This window comes from Cupressus sempervirens, chromosome 4 (genome assembly GCF_028749045.1).
Source record: "Cupressus sempervirens isolate cs-2001-9-10 chromosome 4, ASM2874904v1, whole genome shotgun sequence".
NCBI classification, from domain to species: Eukaryota; Viridiplantae; Streptophyta; class Pinopsida; order Cupressales; family Cupressaceae; genus Cupressus; species Cupressus sempervirens.
The window spans coordinates 679852526-679873531 of record NC_143121.1 but is presented as its reverse complement, the minus strand read 5'-3'; the positions used below and the strand labels follow the sequence as shown (position 1 = coordinate 679873531).

At 36.2% G+C, this 21006-nt stretch overlaps 2 protein-coding genes across 4 annotated transcripts in view; one reads left to right on the top strand and one right to left on the bottom strand.

Annotated features, from left to right (window-relative positions):
• The window catches only part of LOC149563078 (pyruvate kinase isozyme G, chloroplastic-like), a 168045-nt gene that overhangs the window by 51170 nt on the left and 95869 nt on the right, over window positions 1-21006 (top strand). For both annotated transcript variants that reach the window (XM_089826498.1, XM_089826497.1), the window contains exon 2: window positions 9314-9601. In XM_089826498.1, the coding sequence (XP_089682624.1) occupies window positions 9314-9601 (288 nt within the window). The remainder of the gene's footprint in view (window positions 1-9313; window positions 9602-21006) is intronic.
• LOC149563079 (uncharacterized) overlaps window positions 1-21006 on the bottom strand; it is a 142420-nt gene that overhangs the window by 31836 nt on the left and 89578 nt on the right. The window lies entirely within an intron of this gene.

Genomic DNA, 21006 nt, shown 5'->3' with positions numbered 1-21006 from the left:
AGAAGAGATACGCAGAAAACAAGAAGCAGTGGCAACACAAGGAGAGTCAGGCAAACAACAAGGAAATAATATAAGTTGACAACTCCCAGAGTTCACAATCATATGGTAGTGATATGAATTGAACGTCCCAACCACAACAAATAAGGACTAAACCATGACAAGGGAATAAGGGAAGTTGAGTGAATAGTGTTAAAGTGAGGATTGGTGATAGAAAAGCCAATACTCTCATAAACAAGTCCATTATTACAAGGGAAGATTAAGAATACTAGAAAAGAGACCAAGACTAGATAAGTTAAAGAGACTCAAGTGCAAGGTTACAGCATTCAAACCTAATATGGAAGAGGGGACATTTCAAAATGTTACATCCCAATTTTGGACTCCATTTAAAAATGTCCATATAGCCGTTGAGGTTTCACACGAAGTTAGGTGGTAGGTAAAATTAGTTATGATCATTTGAAATGGAAAGTTGGTTCATTGTTATGATTTTATATGAGGATGACATGTTAGGTAATCATTATTATTGTTATTTTGAAATCTTGGAAAGTTGAAGTAATAAGGTGGTTAGTAGTTATGATAATTTATGAATAATAATTTGTTATAGTAATTGCGATATTATTGAGAAATATGATATTCTTGTGAAAAATTTCTTTTCTGCAAGAGCATGTTGAAGTGGAGAAGCATTGCAAAATAGGAATCGAACATGGGGAGCACCACCATCACTGGGAAAATAGGTACAAGTCGTGAACCACTATGGCTAAAGGAAAATGGTTAGACAAGCAAGAGTGTACATTGGACGACCATGAGCTAATCTGTTAGAATATATATATCATTAATAATAAAAGAAAATCACTAAGCATGAATTGCAATTTGAGCAAGTTTGTACCTTTGTAGTTGTGTTGTTGGAGCCTCTTGGTGCATAAGTATGTCTTATCATATCGACATCATGATACCTAAATATCTATACATGTACATATGTAAACCAAATATATATATATATATATATAAGGATGTATACGCATACTTGATATTTGGCGTATACGTAAGAAATATATAGTTGGGGTTTACACATGTACACTTCTATACATACATACATATATAGGTATCTATAGATACCATGATGTTATATATTAAGACAATATTATTATTTCTTTCACCTTTGACTAGGGTCTTGATTAGTATTTTGCCTTGAGTGGCCGTCTATATTTCTTTCTCCTTCCATTGGACTTTATTAAATTTTGGAGGTGGCCTTTTAAATATGATAGCCACTTGAACCGATGGCTTTGTTGTAAATCCTCGCCACTTCAACTTTTCTTGTATAACCGAACATGCATAGCAGTGAGCCTTTTATCTATGCTCACGATGGGATTCTTATTTACTCCCCCATCTCTAGTTTTCTGCTCTTCGATACTCCTGCTTGTGGTGAAGTTTCATACTTACAAAGCTACTGTTTCAATCCAAATCAGAATGTATTCCTTTGCTGCATTGAGTGTAGTATTTATTGCTCATTCTACCAGCATCCATTCCCAAGATGAAGTTATTCTTTCATTGATGCATGAAATAATAGGCTCCCATCTCCAACATTGATTGACCGCGAGATTGAGCTTGAGCTGAGCTAGATACTCTTAGGTAATGTTTATATTTGATCTTCTTGTGCTATTCTAAATTCAAGCAATAGATTAAATAGTTCGGTCTGCTAAATGAAGGAAACAATATCAATACTAAGTCCAGGAAATGGAATGATTTACAGTCCCGTGGATTTCTTCCTTTACTTTTGTTTATTTGTGTAATATAAGAAAAATGCTAACTGCGAGTATGTGTATGTAAGTATTCTTTTGATCTCTATTTAAGAGAGCCGACTAGTACGGGGGTATCGTCGATATACCTCTAAGATAAGTACACCATCCATATGTTAATGAATCAAATTAGAAAGAACCATAATTTCTCATCTATAATGCATTGACTGTGAATAAAGAATGTTTTCAGTACTCTTATGAAAGACAAGTAATATGAATCTTTTGTTGAAGCCATTGACTTGGGTTGGGCAGTATGCATGCCTGTGAATATATATATATATAAAATGCTAAGGCAAATTACCCAAGCATTCATCTAGGAAGACTAGTATGGTCGAGATGAGGGTGTGTGTTGATACTCATTAAACATCAAGTACATCCCTGCATGATAAGAGAAATAAAAATCAGTAACCAATAAGCAAGTAAACTAAAAGAGTTTAAACCGAGTCAGCTCATGGTAGTCCAATGCTTAGTTCTTGATGCCTAGTCAAGTGGTGGGTTGACACTCTAGTACCAGGATGCTCAGTGGCTGGACAAGGTGTTCCCTGTCTATTTTCGGGTACGGAGGGCCTTTCTCAGATGATATTGTGAGGGGATAATTAAGGGTCTGTGGTTGTGAGGTTAAGCCCCTGACAATGCTTCCTCTCTCCATCATATGCCAAGACATGCTCAAGACAGAGATAAGTTATGCATTCAAACATTTGTTGGTAATAGGTATTTTACTTTTATGATATTTGAAAATTACAAGTTGAAGATATGTTAGATTGATTTATATCGTTGAATTAGTTATTTCCTTCAATAAAATCAACTTTTCTTGTCAATGTAAAATGTAACCGGTTAGATCAGTTGATCTTCCAATTGGACATGAATCATATTTGTATGCTTGAGATAGGCCTACTTGATGGATGTTATAACTGTCCTTTTATGTGAATAATGAAAATGAACGTATATAGGAATAGGAAAGATAAATGATGATACAGTGGTATTTGATGCCCTAATGGTATTTGTCATTTCGATAGTGGTATATGTGGACTAACTTGGGTTTTGCGGAGGCTGCCCTAGGCGGATTCCGGTTTTGAAATTTAGGGTATGGAAAAATAAAATCCTCTATTCAAATTTATTGATGATGCCTTCAATTGTTACTTTCCATAATTTAGTTAAACTGATTGTAACCATTAATCTCTTTCGCATGAACATAATTGTCATAACTACCTCCTCATGAACATGAAGTAGTATCTGTATTTCATTGAATTGCTGGTTGTCAGCTAAGGCTTGGAAAAGATGGTGGTTACAATAAAGAAATTTTCCTAGGAGTAGGCAGATCTAGAAGCCTGCTAGGATGAATAGAAGACATATGTGGCAGCAAGTACTTTCATACAAATTTGGATCTTTCCTGTGAGAGAAATAGGCATAGAGATCTAGGAGATATTTTTTTTTCAATCCGTTTACGGACATACCACCAAAGAGTGGCAAGAGTCCTCTCAATAGTGAACATAATTATACTAAATTCAAACATCTTGGATCTATGCATAGTTGCACACAATTTTTATCTCATCATTTGTTTAGATTGTGTGTTTGTCTTTACTTAGTGTGCTTCAAACGATTATATCAACTTGTATAACATTTTTTGTGGAATTCTTAGTGCGATGTCACTGCGCATTGTTGCACAACATTTCAATGCACAATGCTTGCACATATATATGCACATCCTTCCTTTTTGCATATTTTGGTTTCATGCATGCAATCACATGCCTACATTTGGATACCTCTAGTTTGGCATCATATGCATCCAACACTTTGATTGTGTATAACATGTTTTACCAATCATATAGGGTTCAACACTTGCCACACTTGTCCAAATGATTTTTTTTTCATTAGCTTTTAAGATACATTAGCATATTGTTATAGGCTTGGATGATGGCTGTTGTGTACAAAGATTTGTCTTGTACAAGATGTAGTTGGAAGTCCGACCTATAGTCATGCCATACATATTACAAGACAAATCTTTCACACAATACATTGACATTGCTAAGCCTTCTACTTTTCTTGAATGTGCAGGTGCCTATTAGCCTGTAGTTGTTTATGCATATTCTACGAATTCTACAAGTTATGAATTTAATTCTTAAGTTTATTCTTTGATCCTCTAGAGGTTTGGATCATTGGTTTTAGAGCCCTTTTTTTCATGCATTTTCGAATTTTCTCTCAACAACAACAAAAGATTGTGCCTTTCGTTCAACAGTTGAGTAGTTTTTTGAACAATGAAAGCAGAGAATAATGATTGATGATTGTGTACCTATGGATCCAATAGATGTGCAATGACTACTCAATTTGAGCTTGGGAATGTAGTGCTAGGAGCTCTTTGAATAATTTTGCAATTTAATGACTCAACTTGGACTAGGGACAACACATCATCAACAATTAGCTATGTTAAATCATCAAAATCCTTGAGAGCTCAAGACAACCTCAACATTTGAGTATTTTAGGGAAGATATATGCCACAACACTAGTTATTTGAATTTGTTAGCTTGAGTTATGCTTCTCCATCAACAAATTTAGTGATGCCTATAAGATTTCATTAACAACACGAGTACAATACCATTGGAGCTTGGTTTGACTTGATTAATACGTTTCATGATGATATTATCCCCTCAAATATTATGAGGATGAAGACATTAAGTTCCAACAATTGTGTGAGCGTTGAGATCAGATTGAGTCTTGCAATAATGAGTTCCGTGATTGCTCTACATGCTTATTTGACAAAATGTTGGGGCATATCAAAGTGCTTAAATATATCAATGAGCTCTCACATCTTATTCATGCTAAAACAAAAAATTTGGTAGCACAAGTGTTGTGAGGTTTTCACACCATCGCCCCAAGATTTTTTGGGGACCCCCTTTTTTGATCACCTCAGCAATAGTTTTTGAAGTTGTCCAAAAGTTTTTTTTGAGTTTTGAAAATTTTGAGCCTTGGACACCTTTAGGCCAGTAGGAGAAACTTAGCTTATTTTCACCCGGTTTTTTTAACTTGATTTTCCAGAGCCACCAATTCTATCCTTAGGCCAAACAAATTTCAAAGTTAATCCCAACTTGGCAGGATAAAATTGTAAATTTTGTACTTAGACGTTTTCTTTTGAAAATTTGGATATAATTGTGTAAATTTCGATAATTTTCAAAAAATAATTTTTTTGTTAAATTTGGTCTTTTGGAAAATCTTAATTATTTTTGGTGAAAAGGATTAATTTTGTGATGGTGAAATCAAATTGCAAAATCGATTCTAGACTCTAGAGGATGATTTTATTTGTGTTAGATGCTAAAATTGCTTAGCTAAATCGATTTGAATTAAAATTGCAAAAATTGGCTTTAAATGGATTAATATTGCCTTGGAAACTCTTAAGTCTTTAATGAAATTAGTAATTTAATATTAAAAATGGCTTTTGGCTAGCCAAAATCCAATTTTAATGACGTATTAATTACTAAATCTTTATTAAATGGAAATATTTAACACCTCTAAGGCATTATTTATTTTCTTTTGCAAATTTGGTCCAATTAGCAATTTAAAAAGTTAATTTTCATCATGGCAAAATCAATTTTGGTTAAGTATTTAATTGTTGGGCCAGATTTGGAATTAATTTTTGTTTTTCTTTCTCTCAGGGTCCAAGTTGGCCAGCTAGGGAGGGTTTGTGGAGTTGGCTATAAGAGGAAACTCCTTCCTCTTCTTTCAATCACTTCTCATCTTCTCCTCCTTGCTTTTGGGCGATTTTTATTTGAGGCCAGATTTCTCCATTTTTGGGCAAATTTCTTCTTGGAGCAGCTCTCCATTGTTGGGCATGCAGATTTTTCTCCATTTTTGGCGATTTTGTCTTGAAGGCAGATTTCTCTTCCATTGGCGATTTCTTCCTTGGGCAGATTTGACCCTTGTCTTGGGCGATTTTTGGTGGAAGGCAGATTTTTCATGGTGTTGACAATTTTTGTTTTGCAAATTCTGATTTTTTGCAAGGAGCTGCGATTTTTGCCCTAGGTTGGGCAATTTTATTTGGAGGTGAATTACATGGTAAAATTCTGATTTGGAAGGGATTTGAAGTTCTTGAGGTCTGATCCTAAATTCTGAAAAGTCACTGTCCGACTATTGGTTAAGGTGAATTTTAATCATTTAGAGTTGAAAGGGGTCCTTAAGCTGACATCCTTCTTTTGTTCTAGTCTAAAGATTGCTTCCCTTGGTTCTGCTGGCCTTCTGGTCCACCACTCTACCATCCCATAATAGGGGGACGAGATGAAGGATGTTAGTGCAAGTAAGAATCCCAAGCGGACAAACATTAAGAAAGACAAAGAGGATATGATGCCCAAAACACTTTTCTTCTCGAAAATGAAGCAAATAATTGACACCAATATCGGTGCAGTGGACATGATACGGGTCAAAGATAGACTAAAGGAAGGACAATCCCCCTTAGTAAAGAAGATATACAGAAGGCGGTTGCACAACACAGCCAAAGTGTCAACACTTCCATTTCAACAATGATGAGCGACATTGAGATGGCGCTTGATTTTGAGGATATCAGAGAAGAGGATATCGATGAGACAGGTTTTGGATCGAGGTTGAATGAGTTAGGAAAGGTTACTATCAAGAAAAAGCATTTTGGGCACCCTTTCCTCTCTCAATGCTTTTATTGGATTTGTGAAAGAATATTAGAAGGATCATGAAAAAATACTACAAGTAGCAAGTAGCATGGTGAAGTCAGCTTAACTCAAGGCGAAGCACACACCTTGTCCTCCTATGGAAGAAGTTAACGAAAGGCTAGCTAAGTTCATTGTCTTAGCTAAGAAAATGAAAGAAAAGGGAAGATTTGTATTAGAAGATCATTTGATGTAAGCCCAAGTGGTAATTTCTTTTTCTTTTAGAATAGGACAAGTGTCTATTTTTGATTGGCCACTATTTTGGTGCCTTCTCATTGGTTGCCACTCTTTGCACTTTTTTCATTGGTCCATTGACGAGGTGGCAACTTCTCATTGGCCGATGGGGTGGCAACCCTAATTAGGGTTTTTAGGATCCAATCTGGATCATTGATCTTGTTTTGATCTCCACCATCCATTGTATTTTTGGCCCCTATATAAGGCCATTTGTTCTCATTTGTAAAGTAGTCGAAGAAATTGTTGCTAAGATAATGCCAAAATTCGCTACTTCTTTCTCATTGTTGTGACTTGCATGGTGATTAAGAGCCTTTGGTGTTATTGCATGTTTTCTACTTCCAAATAGTTAAGTTAAATTTCCTTTCAAGTTGATAAAGTAGGTTGCATTTCAAGTTGTTTAAGCAAGAGTAAAGTAGATGGATAGCTGTATGGTAGCATTAGTAGATGTTTGATAGGGATCAATACTAGACTGCTAGCAACCTAGCGGCTGGTTGGGAAGCCTTGTGTGGTAAACTAGTTCATTTTCCTTTGAATCATTGCATCTGTGGAGGTGGGGCCGCTGGTTAGCCTTCATTAGATTCGATCCCCGTCCATTTGCTAACCTTTCCATACATAGGAGTAGGAGTAGAATAGTGAGTAGTTGAAGGAGTAGGAGTAGAATAGCGAGTAGTTGGGTAGTCGAACTTCACTCTAGGAAAGTTAGGAAGGTAGAACTCATTAGAACCATTATTGCCTCCTCGTGCAATCAACATTATCTGGCACTACGTCCTCCACCATCACCGTCACCATCAACATCACCTGACACTCATACAAAATCATCACCATCTCACCAAAAGCCCAAGTCATCGTCGAATGAATAGCGTAAGGCCGCCTATGTGATTACCAACAAATCACATCGATAAAACTGAGTGAGTATCCACAAGTGTAAGGAACATTGGAGTTATTATCATATCTCATGAGTAATAGCTTTTCAAGAGAGGAATTGTATGTTTGATACTCCGTATCAAATATTCAATTACTAATATGTTATGTAAGTGATACAAAACTCGCATCAACAACAAGCAATACCAAATCTTGTTGAAGACAAGGAGACTAACCTAGAGGCTTACTACTTAAACACAAGTAATCTTGTCGATCCTTTGAGAGAGCAAGAAATACTTTTCCACATGAAGTGCTGGGTCAATGGTAGGCTTACACATGTTATCATTAATAATGGCAACTAAAATAACATTATCGGATAGACTTATGTGCAATCCTTGGGATCCATACCAATATTTATCTGCCTCCCTACTATTTTGGATGGTGGAAGCACAATAGGGAAATACATGGTCATGAATGCACATTTATTTATGTTTTTAAACCTATGTGCTATACACTCACTTGTGATATGGCTCATTTAGAAGTTTGCAATGTTCTTCTTGGTAGACCCTTTTTTCTATTCTTGTGAGGGTATGCACAATGTAAGACAAAAATGCTAGATAATTCATGTTAGTTATTGGTATTTTAAGCTACAAGAAATGCTGCTGCAATAGGGATTGAATCTGGCATTAGCTAACCAAGATAACTGCATGAACATAGAAGATTGTACTTATACGCTGTAATGGTTCATGCAAACAAATCTACATAATTAAGAAAGCACAACATTGCGAAAACATCAGCTCAAGATTGTTTTGCACTAGTAATGAAGGCTTAGACAATCATGCAACCTTTTCTACACATTGCTTAGTAGAACACAAAATTAACATAATTCTTGGAATTCTTTGTCGACACAACTCTCTATTCCTATGAGAAGCCTCCATATAGCTGATGTTCCTAAAACAAGTCACTTAAGGTATGTATCATCGAGGAATGCAAGTAATCAAATTCCTAGAGCAGATCAGCATGCAATACATCTACTTTATCTGCACAGATAATATAGACAACATTTAAAGAGATTCCCCCCTCTTCCTAGATGAGAAATAATCAATCATTAAGTTGGTTTTCTCATGGTTATGATTGTGTTTAATGTTTTGGTCTTTTAATTTTTTTCTTGAATATGACTTGAACCAGCAATTGATGATACAATCTCTGCATCGGATAAAAATGTGACAGGAAATGAAAGAAGTCGCAATTTGTACGATAAGGTGAATAAGTTTCTGTAGATTTTGAATCTGAGAATGAATAGGCCATTGCAATTGGTTGTGAGCAATACTCTAACTTAGTTTTTGTTCTGTAATATGAGAAAATTTTCAGGAAAAGGATGATCTCATATCAGAATTAGCAAAAACAAAAAGAACGACCTCATATCAGAAGCAAACATTATTTGATTTTTTATGTCGATGAAAGTGTGCTCATTTTTATAATATCCATCTGTCAGATTTAATTCCATTTCTTAACAGGCATTTTATCTGTTTATAAACAACCTCAATAATTGTCAGTACCTGTTATTGTTAATTGTAAACATGACAGTGAATGCTGAATCTTAGAAAATAAATCCAATCTTCATTAGTTATCATTTTCTTTGTTGTTTGATTTTCATAAATTTCATACACAATCGGATTAGTAGCTCTTGTACAAATAGTCACATAGGTTAATTTTCAAATACATATGTATTTACAGCTGGATTTATATATCTAACAGGAACAGATAAGCTTCCCACACAGGGACGCTGAAGATCAAAATGCAGACAACTCAAGTGGTATTTGGGCATTGCCAAGTGAATTACGTAAGACAAAAACTGTCTGTACAATTGGTCCTTGTACAAGTACCCGTGAGATGATTTGGAAGCTTGCTGAAGAAGGGATGAATGTTGCTCGTCTGAACATGTCCCATGGAGACCATGAATCTCACAGAAAGGTTATTGATCTTGTCAAAGAATACAATGCACAGAAGGAAAATAATGTCATTGGCATTATGTTGGATACTAAGGTTAGAGTTATGGACTTCTGTTTCTGTTCATTGCACTGTTTAAATATCAAAAGATGAAAAAAGATTATTTTAAATAATTTCTCGTCTGAAAATCATTGTTTTGATAAAAAATATCAATGAATTTTTTTGAGTGGCTGGAAAATGGTACACAATTTTATCAAAATGTTATTCATTTTTGTTCTTACATAGCTTATTCATACTAATGTTTTGTTTGTTAAGCCTCTTACAATTATGAATAATGACTAGCCTTAATGACCATTTATTTATTTAAATAATGTTATGCGTTTCTATTTGTAGGCTCCAAGTTGAAAGACAAGGAAAATTCTGCCTGAACAACCCATGTAGGGGTATAGATAACACAAACAACCCAAGAAACATACAAGAGAGCTAAGACACCAAATTGAGAGAAAACGCTTCTCCAACCCAGTCAAGGAAGAGTAGAAACCCCCTACTATTCTAGACCAGCTTTAACATTCATCTCCTTGCCCCTATGAAACATTTAATTGTTGCAAGCTTCAGCCATCACTACCACGGACTGTGGTTTGTTTTAACTTTTTGTCAACAAAATTCTACCCAAGACATTTCGTAGAAGTATGAAGAGATAGAAGACAAAGGATCACCCTAATGAATTCCTCTTAGTGTTAAAAGAAGCAAATAGGAGTTCCATCCACCAAAATAAAAAACGAAAACTTGGAAGCACAATTCATCACCCAGATAAATTGCTTATGGACAAAACCAAAAGCTTCCTCCATAGCCTCTTGGGACACACTCAGGAGGGTGTTTGAGGCCGAGTTTAAATTTCTATGATACGATAGTGAGATCATCCCCATAATTTATGACACCAAACAAGGGAAGAGTGTATATTTGAGTTTACCATCGTATGCTTAGAGAATTGTTAAACAAGATGGAGAACGACTGACCGACGACTTGAAGAACCGGTGGTTCATTGAGGAATAGATTCCCTCCTTGATAGAAAAAATGAAGGTAGTACCTTTCTCCTCGTACATTGATGCCTATAATTGGGCAATGGACATTGAGAGTGAAAAAAAAATCCGCCCTAAAGGAAGAGAAAGAAAGACGACGGGAGTACGATGGTGATAACAATGATGAATTGACAATACTCTAGGCCCTACAATGAAAAATGTTGAGAATAATGAAAGAATTGAAGGTCGAGAAGCTAACTAATAAAGAAAATGTCATGTCCCCAAATTTTAATTTAATAATTAACTAGTCCTAGAATTTAAATAATATAAGGACTTTTAATTAGTTACTTTAATTAATTAAGATGGGCCCCAAGTTAATATTTGTATTTGTGGTTGCGATTGATTTAATATATCTCAGACCCATTTTTATTTTGTTTCCGTAGTTTGTGTCGCCATCAGCTATCTTTGTACACCCTCGGAAAGTTTCTCGACGGGCATTTAAGCACGACTTGTAGGTAGCCTTTGGGTATGCTTTTGGATTATTTTCTATGTACTGCGAATTCTTATTGGAGTTCTGGATCGTTCACCATTTCGGAAGTGAAAGATCTTCCCTATTTGGCTCGTGCGGTTTTGGTGGGATTCAACTCACCCTATTCCATTGTTGCATGCATTACTTCGCTCGGATTTGGCAAATCGGAGCATCATCTTTGGCAAATATTAATTGAAGGATAATTTGTATTCAAGTCTCTATTATTGTCTGGAGTTCATCTAAATTTGTTGTTATTTTTGTATGAGCAAAATCGCCGTCATTGTTGTGGTTGTATCACTTCTGACACGAATACTCACTGACGATTGTCCCTCCTCCAAACTTCTATACTGCCATTCATTTGCAGTGTATGACCTACTAATTCCACTGTACGGTCTGAAACATACCATCACCGTATGGCCTGAAACACCTTCATCGTACGGCCTTGATCTCTACTGTACGACCTTTTGATTTCTACCCTACAAGAGTCACCTTGACACACCCATCGTATGGCACCTACTTCTTCACCATATGACCCTCTTGTGGATACCGTACGACCTCTTGTGGATACCGTACGACCTCTCCTGCACTTTTCTCTAGCACCGTACGGACTTCTTGATAGCAACTCCATACTTTCTCCACTTTCCTCCACCGTACGGACCCCATTGCATTGTACGGTTGATCTTTTCATTCGCGTACAGATTATTCAAGCTTCATCTCCACCAGTTACCTAGTCCTCTGTACTTGGGAACATAACAGTGGTATCAGAGTAGAAACCGTTGGGAGCATCTCCGAAACTGTTTGGGAAAGTGGCCGCACAGCATGGGCAACTGAGGCTGCGCAGCACAGGAGCATCTTCAAAACTGTTTGGGAAAGTGGCTGTGTAGCATGGGCAGTAGTCACGTAGCATGGGCGAAAGTGGCCGCACAACACAGGCAGCTAAGGCCGCGCAACTCGGGAGCATATTTGAAACCGTTCGGGAAAGTGGTCGTGCAGCATGGGCAATAGCCGCATAGCACGGGCTATGACCACGCAACATGGGAGCATCTCCGAAACTGTTCGGGAAATTTCCAAAACTTTCGGGAACATTATTGAAACCGTTTGGGAACATTATAGAAAGTAATAAACAATGGTGTACTGAGTACAAAATTGAGGGGCATGCAAGATATAATTGTCCCAAAATGATGTTCTGCGAGATTTGCCAAGTGATGGGTCATTCAATAAAGGAGTGTCCCTATAATTCAAAAACTAGGAGTACACAAGCACTCTTCATTTAGGGAAGGTGCGCTCCATTGAAAGGAGAAAATGTATTGCCAAGTGTAATAGGGCTCAACGAGAAGGGCGAAATGAAATACAATTACTCTAGAGAATGCCCCATCATATAGTGTCAACCATGTAGTGAACAAGGATACTTTGCGAGAGACTACTAAAATAAGAAAGAAAATGTACAATTATTGTGGAAATGGAGTGGACTAGGTCACCATTAATACACTTACTTCCCAAAGAAAAAGGTTATTAATATGTTGGACAGCGAGCAAGATAGGCAATTTTGGCAATCACAAGAGCCCAAATAAAGAAGCTAGTATACCCAAACCCTCATATAGAGAACTGACTCAGAGATGCGAAAATAGAAACAATACAAATGATAGCAAAGGATTGAATAACTTCCAACATAACTGCAAGTATGTTATTACGATCAGAATCAGAAAAGAACATAGTTTAGCAAATGCTATAGACAACTGTACCTATCAAGGTGATAGGCCGTCAAACTATGCTACAATTGAGAGTGACAATTACCAACACTGTAGGCGATGATACACTTAGCCAACATGAATGTAAGATGCAAGGCAAATCAACAATGAAGCCATCACCCCAAAACAACGCTATGTTATTGACAATGGGCATTGGAAGGAATCTTACCATCGTAGAGATGGAGTTAATGGGATGTTAGTTGACAAACACCATCATCGTTGGAGGCTCTGATGTGAATGTACAATAGGAGACATAGAAGGGGCTTGGCAAGCCAAAACTTTGGCCATTGACCTTCCATCAGGTAGGTGTCAACTGTTAAATTTTAGAACCAAATACATATCGATGCAAAACTGAAACTCATAACACAAAAGAACAGAGGAAAAAATGACTTATCTTGGGAAAAACCTTCTCTTGAGGGTGAAAAAAAAAGCCAACCCACAAAAATAGATACTTCATTATATGCTTAAAAACAAATACAATGAACTCACACTTATGATTGATGATAATCAACAATCAATCAATAAGCTTTATTCTCAATTCTATTAAGAGTTAAACAACCAACCTTATTCACAATTCAATGACTCATGCAATCACAGAATATAACGTTCTTCAAGTATCTCATAGCTACTGTATTCAATAAGAATGGATCACACACATAACTTTAGTTCACATATCATATATAGAAAAACACCATAGCAAAGATGATGCACTTATTGTAGCAGAAAACTTATTCTCTGGACATGAGAATAATAAAACTTGCATACATAGAAGTCTTATTGAAAATCCTTCATATGATCAATGCACCATCCACCACTAAAGAAAATGAAGCACTATATGATCGAGTAAATGATCTCCTTTCATGGAATACAAAAACACACGATAATGAACCAGCAAACATTAATAATATGAATCACCACCGAATATAAAGAGACCACTGTAACATTCAAAGAATTGTTAGATGATGTATCATGAGTGCTACCCACATGGGATAGAAAGGAACCACAATGATAGATCATCCTATTTCCAACTTGAAGAAGCACCACATAAAATGGATGATGAATGATAATAAGACAAAAAAAAAAATTAATAGATGCTGATAATAGCGATAAAAATACACATAGATGTGTTCATCAATTTTGACACGAAATCCCAATATGATGTCCAGAGTTTCTTTTACTTGTTACATTCTCATACTATAAAGACTTCACAAGAAACGAATGGTCTCTACTGTGGAAATAAGGAGGCAACCATTGCAATCATGACCAGTGAAGTTCAAAGCATTTACAGTAATCAGTAACCATGAACTATTAACATACTATGCAAAGCGTGACCACAAAGACAAGCCATTCCACTCATGCATCAGTGCCATGTCATCATATTGCCAGTGGTTAAGAAGGAAAATATAATAGGAATGCATTATAGAAGAAAACTGCTGATAAAAAAAAACTTGACAAAGATATAGGAAGTCACATAATGTCTCTAGTAGCTATGAAGAATACTGAAGGAACAAACATAGGCATGAAGGCTTTTTCTCATAGCTATGAGAGAATTAAGACTCCCTATTAGTAAAAGAGAGATCATTCATTTGTCATGCTAACAAAGGCTGTACACAAAATGTGTCAACAACAAAACTTTATCATGGATTCTCTGAACGTGATTTTGTCATCTCAACATGACGTTCACCATGGCTACTCCTAGAGGGTGAGTGGACACAAGTGCTAAGTCATGGAGTCTTTTACATGACATCCACCATGGCTATTCCCAGAGAGTGGATCCACCATGACTACTCTCAGAGGGTGGAACAAGGGCTTTCAACTCAAACTTCTCTTAGAGAGAAGAATGCCTTAACAAGGGTTTGCACCTCAAACTTCTTTGGCAAAAAAGAATGCATTAACAAGAGCTTGCACCTCAAACTTTCGCAAAGTCGAATACATTGACAAGGGCTTGCACCTCGAACTTGTTTGTAATATCCTCATTATTAGGCTTAGTTTGGGACAAGTAATACTTACAAAATAATTGTTAGAATCACAATAATAACAAAACTAACTATTTTATTCTACCCTCTAATTTAACTCCAATCTTAAGGATGTCTTCAGAATGGGCTTCCTAGCTTATAGCTACCTAGCTGTCTTCCTAGGAGCGCACCCCTTAAGATTATTCTTGAATGGGATATCCTCTATCCAAGACCAATCACATATGCATATGTTGACATCATCAGAATATTCTAGCACATCAATCTCAAGCATGTCAGTTAGATGGAGATTATATAAATCTCACATACCAACATTATAGAAATGATGACAGTGTCAAGCATGTTGGTCAGATGAAGATCATTGATCTCACATACCAACATTATAGAGATTTATTAGTCTTAAACATGTTGGTTAGATGGAGATTACATTAAACTCACATACCAACATTATAGAGATTATAAAAATCATGGTCGTGTTAGTCAATGGAGCCTATATCAATCTCTCTTACTAACACTATAAATATTAGATTTTAATCACTTCTCCATTTAAGAATTTTTATTAATCTACTAATAAAATACTAAACATCCTTTTTAATACACATAATGACATTTATATATTATATGTGAAATCACTCTATTTATGTTTATTAGTTTCAATGATATATATATATATATATATATTGCTTCATTATAACATCAATGAATAATGTTAAAAGCCACAAAAAAATTTGTATACTTACCTTAAATCTGATCACTTATCTTCCCTTTCCTTATGATACTCCTTCCTTTACTTTATTATACCCTTTATGTTTGGCACATGTAAGACAAATTTGAGCATTTTAATATTCCTTCATTCATTCACTATCTTCCCTTAATTTTTCATGGAATTGTATGTCCAAGCAAGTTGATATAATATTTTTTTTTTCCAAATTCCTTGTTGAAAACTATTTATCCAATCCATATGTCCTTATATTTCTGTCCTATCCATTTAGATCATTGTAATCTCCATGTGCCTAGTAATATGAACTCCTTTTTGGCTAATCTTTATTGTATGCACATACTCCTTATGCCACATAAATTTCCATAGGGATCTTTCATGTTTTATTAATGAAATGATTTTGTCTCAAGTTACTTATTATTCTTTTGATGTGGAGGGACCACCTTCAAAGTCAATTTATTCCATAATGGATTATATGTCTTATTTATGCAATATATATATATATACTTCCCATACAAGTTTCAAGCATCGTGCTATTTGATTTATAGGCCAACGTGGTGTATGAGATTTATTTGTTATACTTGGTAGTTTTTTTTATTAAGTTATTTAGAAATGTTATAATTGTAACATTTAATGTTATATTTGCAAATATTACTCTTCTAGTTATTTGTTTATTTTAATATTATCAATTTACACTTGTTTAATATTAGTTATCTAATTTATATATATTAGTAATTATATAATAATCAATTGGTCATTCCATATATATTCTATGTAATATTTTAATTAATTTAGTTAACTAATTTAAATACTTATTATTAATCTTGGGTATCAATTACTTATTCAAGGGGTATTTTAGTTCTACCCTCCCAATGTTGCTTGTCCTCAAGCAGTTACAATTAATCAGTGTTCCAGAGGGATGCGTCTGTTGGACTAACCGCCAACGTTCCCCTTTGGGATTTGTGAAATGGCTTAACCGCCTCCTGTGTTCTATAAGTCTAGTGGTTGTATCGAACATTAACATGTCGATCTTTTGTTGCAATGACAACTCTAGCTTGTAACAAGTGGTATCAGAGCTTGGTCACAGGTTCGAATCTCCCCAAGTAACACTAAGGGGGGAACTGTTGGACTAACCGCCAACGCTTGCCTTCGGGATTCATGACATAGCTTAACCGTCTTCTGTGTTCTATGAGTCTAGTGGTTGTATCAAACATTAACAGGTTGATCTTTTGGTGTAACGACAACCCTAGCTTGTAATAGTGTCACCTATGTTTTTGGGCTCGTACCTGTCTCGGGGATGAAATGGGGATGCGGAGATGGATTTTTGCTGTCCCTGTTTTGCCAAATTTGGAAACGTCCCTGAAACAACAATTTTTTTTGGGCAGGAAACTTGGGGACGACCAGCAGTACCAAGGACGAAAAAGCCGTCCTCCAGCCATCCCCGAAACTTCTAGCTGTCCCCTCCAGCCGTCTCCAAAATTGCTAGCCGTCCCCTTTTTTCCAGCTAGTTAGGTAAAGGCAAAACACTAAATTTTTGCTTTTTGTGTGGGCCCGTAGTTGTCGTAAAGACATAAAAAAAATATGCAAACTATATTGTCCATTAAACACTAAAACACAAACTCTTCTACTCATTTTAAGATATGACGTACTTGCTAAGAGGAAGAAAAAAAACATAGAGCAACAACAGAAGTGAGGAAAGATCGCATTTAGTATTTACTACTTACTATTTTAGTTGGACTTCTCTTTATTCCATTCCGATTTCATGCAATACTTAGAGCCTTTAGGCATTTTGATTTTTGCTATATATGTATGTGATATTGTTATAATGGAAGTACTTAGTATTTATTATTTGATAATTTTCCATGCATTGATCTTTTAAAATGTCTATGGTGAATGGTTTATCAATGTTATGATATGCATACTTGAATTTTGCCTCTATATTAAAAAATCCCCTATGTTTTTAATTGCCATCCCCTAAGGTCTCGTCTCCTAAAATTTGTCTTTGACCCGTCCTCGTATTGGAAACACCTCCTCGTCCCCTAAAACGTCCTCGTCTTGGAAACTCAGTGGAGCATAGAAATTAATTTATTTCAATTTTCTTTTGTTTGAATTGGATGATAACCAGTGAAACATGGGGATGTGTCCCTCGCCAAAACCGGGCTGCACCCGAGATGGGGATGCACCCGAGACAGGGGGACGCCATCTTGGCATCTCGGGCAGAGCCACTTGGAGTGCCACCTCCGTTGGAGACAACAAGACATCCTCGCATCCCCTGTGGGTGCGAGTTGACGCGACCGCGTCCCCTTTGGGTGCGGGCGGATGTGACCGCATCCCCTTTGGGTGTGGGGGGATGCCTGGACGTCTCCCACTACAACAAGATGGGGGAAATTAAAAAATATAAAGAAAGGCATTATATTGATTTTTTTTGTTTTTATTCTTGTTATAATGGGATGTGGGCCCCATTCCTTCCTCTTTTGTTCAGAAGCCTTCTATTCTTCATTATTTTTCACATTTGCATTTCTCATTGTTTGCAATAGCAAGAAGAAAAAGAGTGAAGAGCTGAAATAAGAGTTTGTGCAAGAGTGAAGAAAGTGTTTGCAAGTGAAAAAGGAGAGCCTAGGAGTTGGCATTTTCATAGTGATATCAAAACTTGAATGCATTGTTCAATGTTTAAGTTTTTGACATCTTTATATCTTATATTGTAGTAAATCTTTTCATTACTAGCATTTTAAGTACCATATATACAATATATACACCCCTGCTCCCCCCGTCAAAATCCCTGTCCCCCGTTGCCAACCCGTCGTCATCCCCAAATCAGGGCCTCTCTGTCCCCCCATCTTGGAAACTTGTCCCCTCGTCTCGCCATCCCCTCGTCTTGCAAGGCAGTGTAACTATGATGATGACCAAGAGCACGAGTGCATGCCATGATTAATTCAGCTTTGATTGCTTATTTATATTTTTAGTCTTCATTATTATATGTATCCAATAGTTTTGATCTTTTATTATTTTAAATGTTTTTAATCTTCTTCACCCTATAGGATAGCAAGATCATAGCTCTTATTATTGGACTAACCGCTAATGTTCCCCTTTGGGATTCGTGACATGGCTTAACTGCATCCTGTGTTCTATAAGTCTAATGGTTGTATTGGGCACTGATAGGTTGATCTTTTGGTGCAACAACAACTCTAGCTTAGAACAAGTGGTATCAGAGCTTGGTCATAGGTTTGAATCTCCTCGGGTAACACTGAAGGTTGATTATTGGACTAACTGCCAACGTTCCCCTTTGGGATTCATGGCATGGCTTAACTGCTTGCTGTGTTCTATAAGTCTAGTGGTTGTATCGGGCATTGACAGGTTGATCTTTTGGTGCAACGACAACTCTAGCTTGTAACAACTTTGTTGCCGAGGTTTTATTGTGACATCCAAGGTTTGATATTTCGATCTGAGGTTCGTGACCTAGTCTACAAGGTCTGACAGTGATTGGTCTAGTTGACAGGACAGAGGAAAGAGGTTAAAGCACAATACGAATAATTATTCTGCAAGGAATAGTTGAGAGATCAGTTGGATAGTGAGTTTAGTGGTCTTGCTCCAGAAGCTATTTGGACGGTGGGTCCTTCTACCTTCTACAACTCCTAACAAGGATTCAAAGTCTCCTAATAGTGACTTTTATGTACTGAATGTGTTTATAGACTCCTAACAGGTCCATCCTCTAACAAGGAATATACATATATATCAGTATATCTTTGTGAGCATCATTGCCACCGGGGTTTTCCTTCTGATCAAGGGTTTCCCTAGTTAACAAATCTGGTGTAATTGTGTATGTGCATCTTATTATGGTTGCTGTTTACTTTGATTGAATGGTTAAGATTAATTAAGGTTGATAATTGTTTTAATTGGATAACTGATTCACCCCCCCCAGTTATCTTGGTGGATTATTGTTTCTAACAATTGGTATCAGAGCATCAGGTCCTTGAAGATAAAGTTTAACAACTTTGGGAGATCCATGACGAACATATTCAGAAAGGATAGTCCGAAGTTTGATGGAACAAATTATGACAGCTGGAAGGAAAAGATAAAGACACATCTGTTGTGTATGGGTCCAGGATATTGGATCTTGGCAAAATTAGAAAAGACAATTATTGCTGAAAGTGCTTTGGAAACTTGTACCAAGGATGAGAGAGAACTTTTCATGAGCAACATGAGAGCTAGAGAAACACTATTGTCTGCACTTCCTGAAATTGAGTACAACCAGGTAAAAACGCTTGATACTTGTTATAAGATTTGGAAAGCTTTAAAAAATAGTTTTGAAGGTGATGAACATTCTAAGAAATTGAGGCTACAAAGCTGGATTTGTGCATTTCAAGATGCTAAAATGATGAAAGATGAATCTATAAGAACATGTGTAGGTAGAATATTAGAAATTACTGTAGGTATTAGATCTCAAGGAGTAACCTAGGAAGATGATGAGGTGATTTAGAAGATATTGAAGAGATTAACGCCACCATTTAAGCAAACAGTTCAAATGATACAGTTGTTGATCTCTTGTACCAAAGATTTCATAAAGGAAAAATTACTTGGGAGATTAGAAGCAGTTAAAAATGAGCTTAGATAGTCCGGAGAATTGTTTAAAATAGAGACAACTTTTAGTGCCCTAAACATTCGACCTAGTTTATCGAGGAGCACAAGTGTGAGAGGAGATTTTGCTAGCAGTAGCAGAACTGATGAGGACAGAAAGAAGGAGTAGCTCTTCTGGTAAGAAGAGAAAAAGATGGTAAGAAAATATTTAAATGTTGGACTTGTATTGGGTTTGGTCATTATGCATCTAAGTATCCTAAAAGAGAGAAAAAATATAAAGGAAAGTTCAAACCTAGAAGAGATAGAGATTGTTTGTATGCAAATGAAGAAGATGATTCTGATGAACAAGTAGTAAGTGTCAGTGATGATGAAATAGGATATGTAGCTATTAAAGAAGAAAGTCTAGAGAAAATGGCTTTGGTATCACAAGTTGAAAAGAAATCTGCTTGTATAATTGACAGTGGTTGTTTACATCATATGACTGGTGATATGAACAAGTTTGTTGACCTCAAAAGTTATGATGGAGGCATTGTCAGAGTTGGAAACAATGCAGCTTGCCATTTGAAAGGTATTGGATCTATAACTCTTGATGGTAAGACTAATATTGAGGATGTATATTTTGTTGATGGTTTGAAACACAATCTTTTGAGTGTTGGACAACTGGTGGATAAAGGTTATCATTTACAGTTCACAGAGAAGACATGCATGAACAGAGACAAAGATGGGAACGTAATTGGAACAAGAACCAGATCTAGAGGTAATGTATTTCAGCTGAATCCCACTAAAATGACATGTTTGGTTGCAAAGGTAGATGACAGTTGGTTATGACATAAGAGATTTTGTTATTTGAACTTTGACAATATTGTGAAAACTAGTAGTATGTTTGTAGTTAGAGATTTGCCTAAGATTGTAAAACCTACTAACACTATTTTCAAGGAG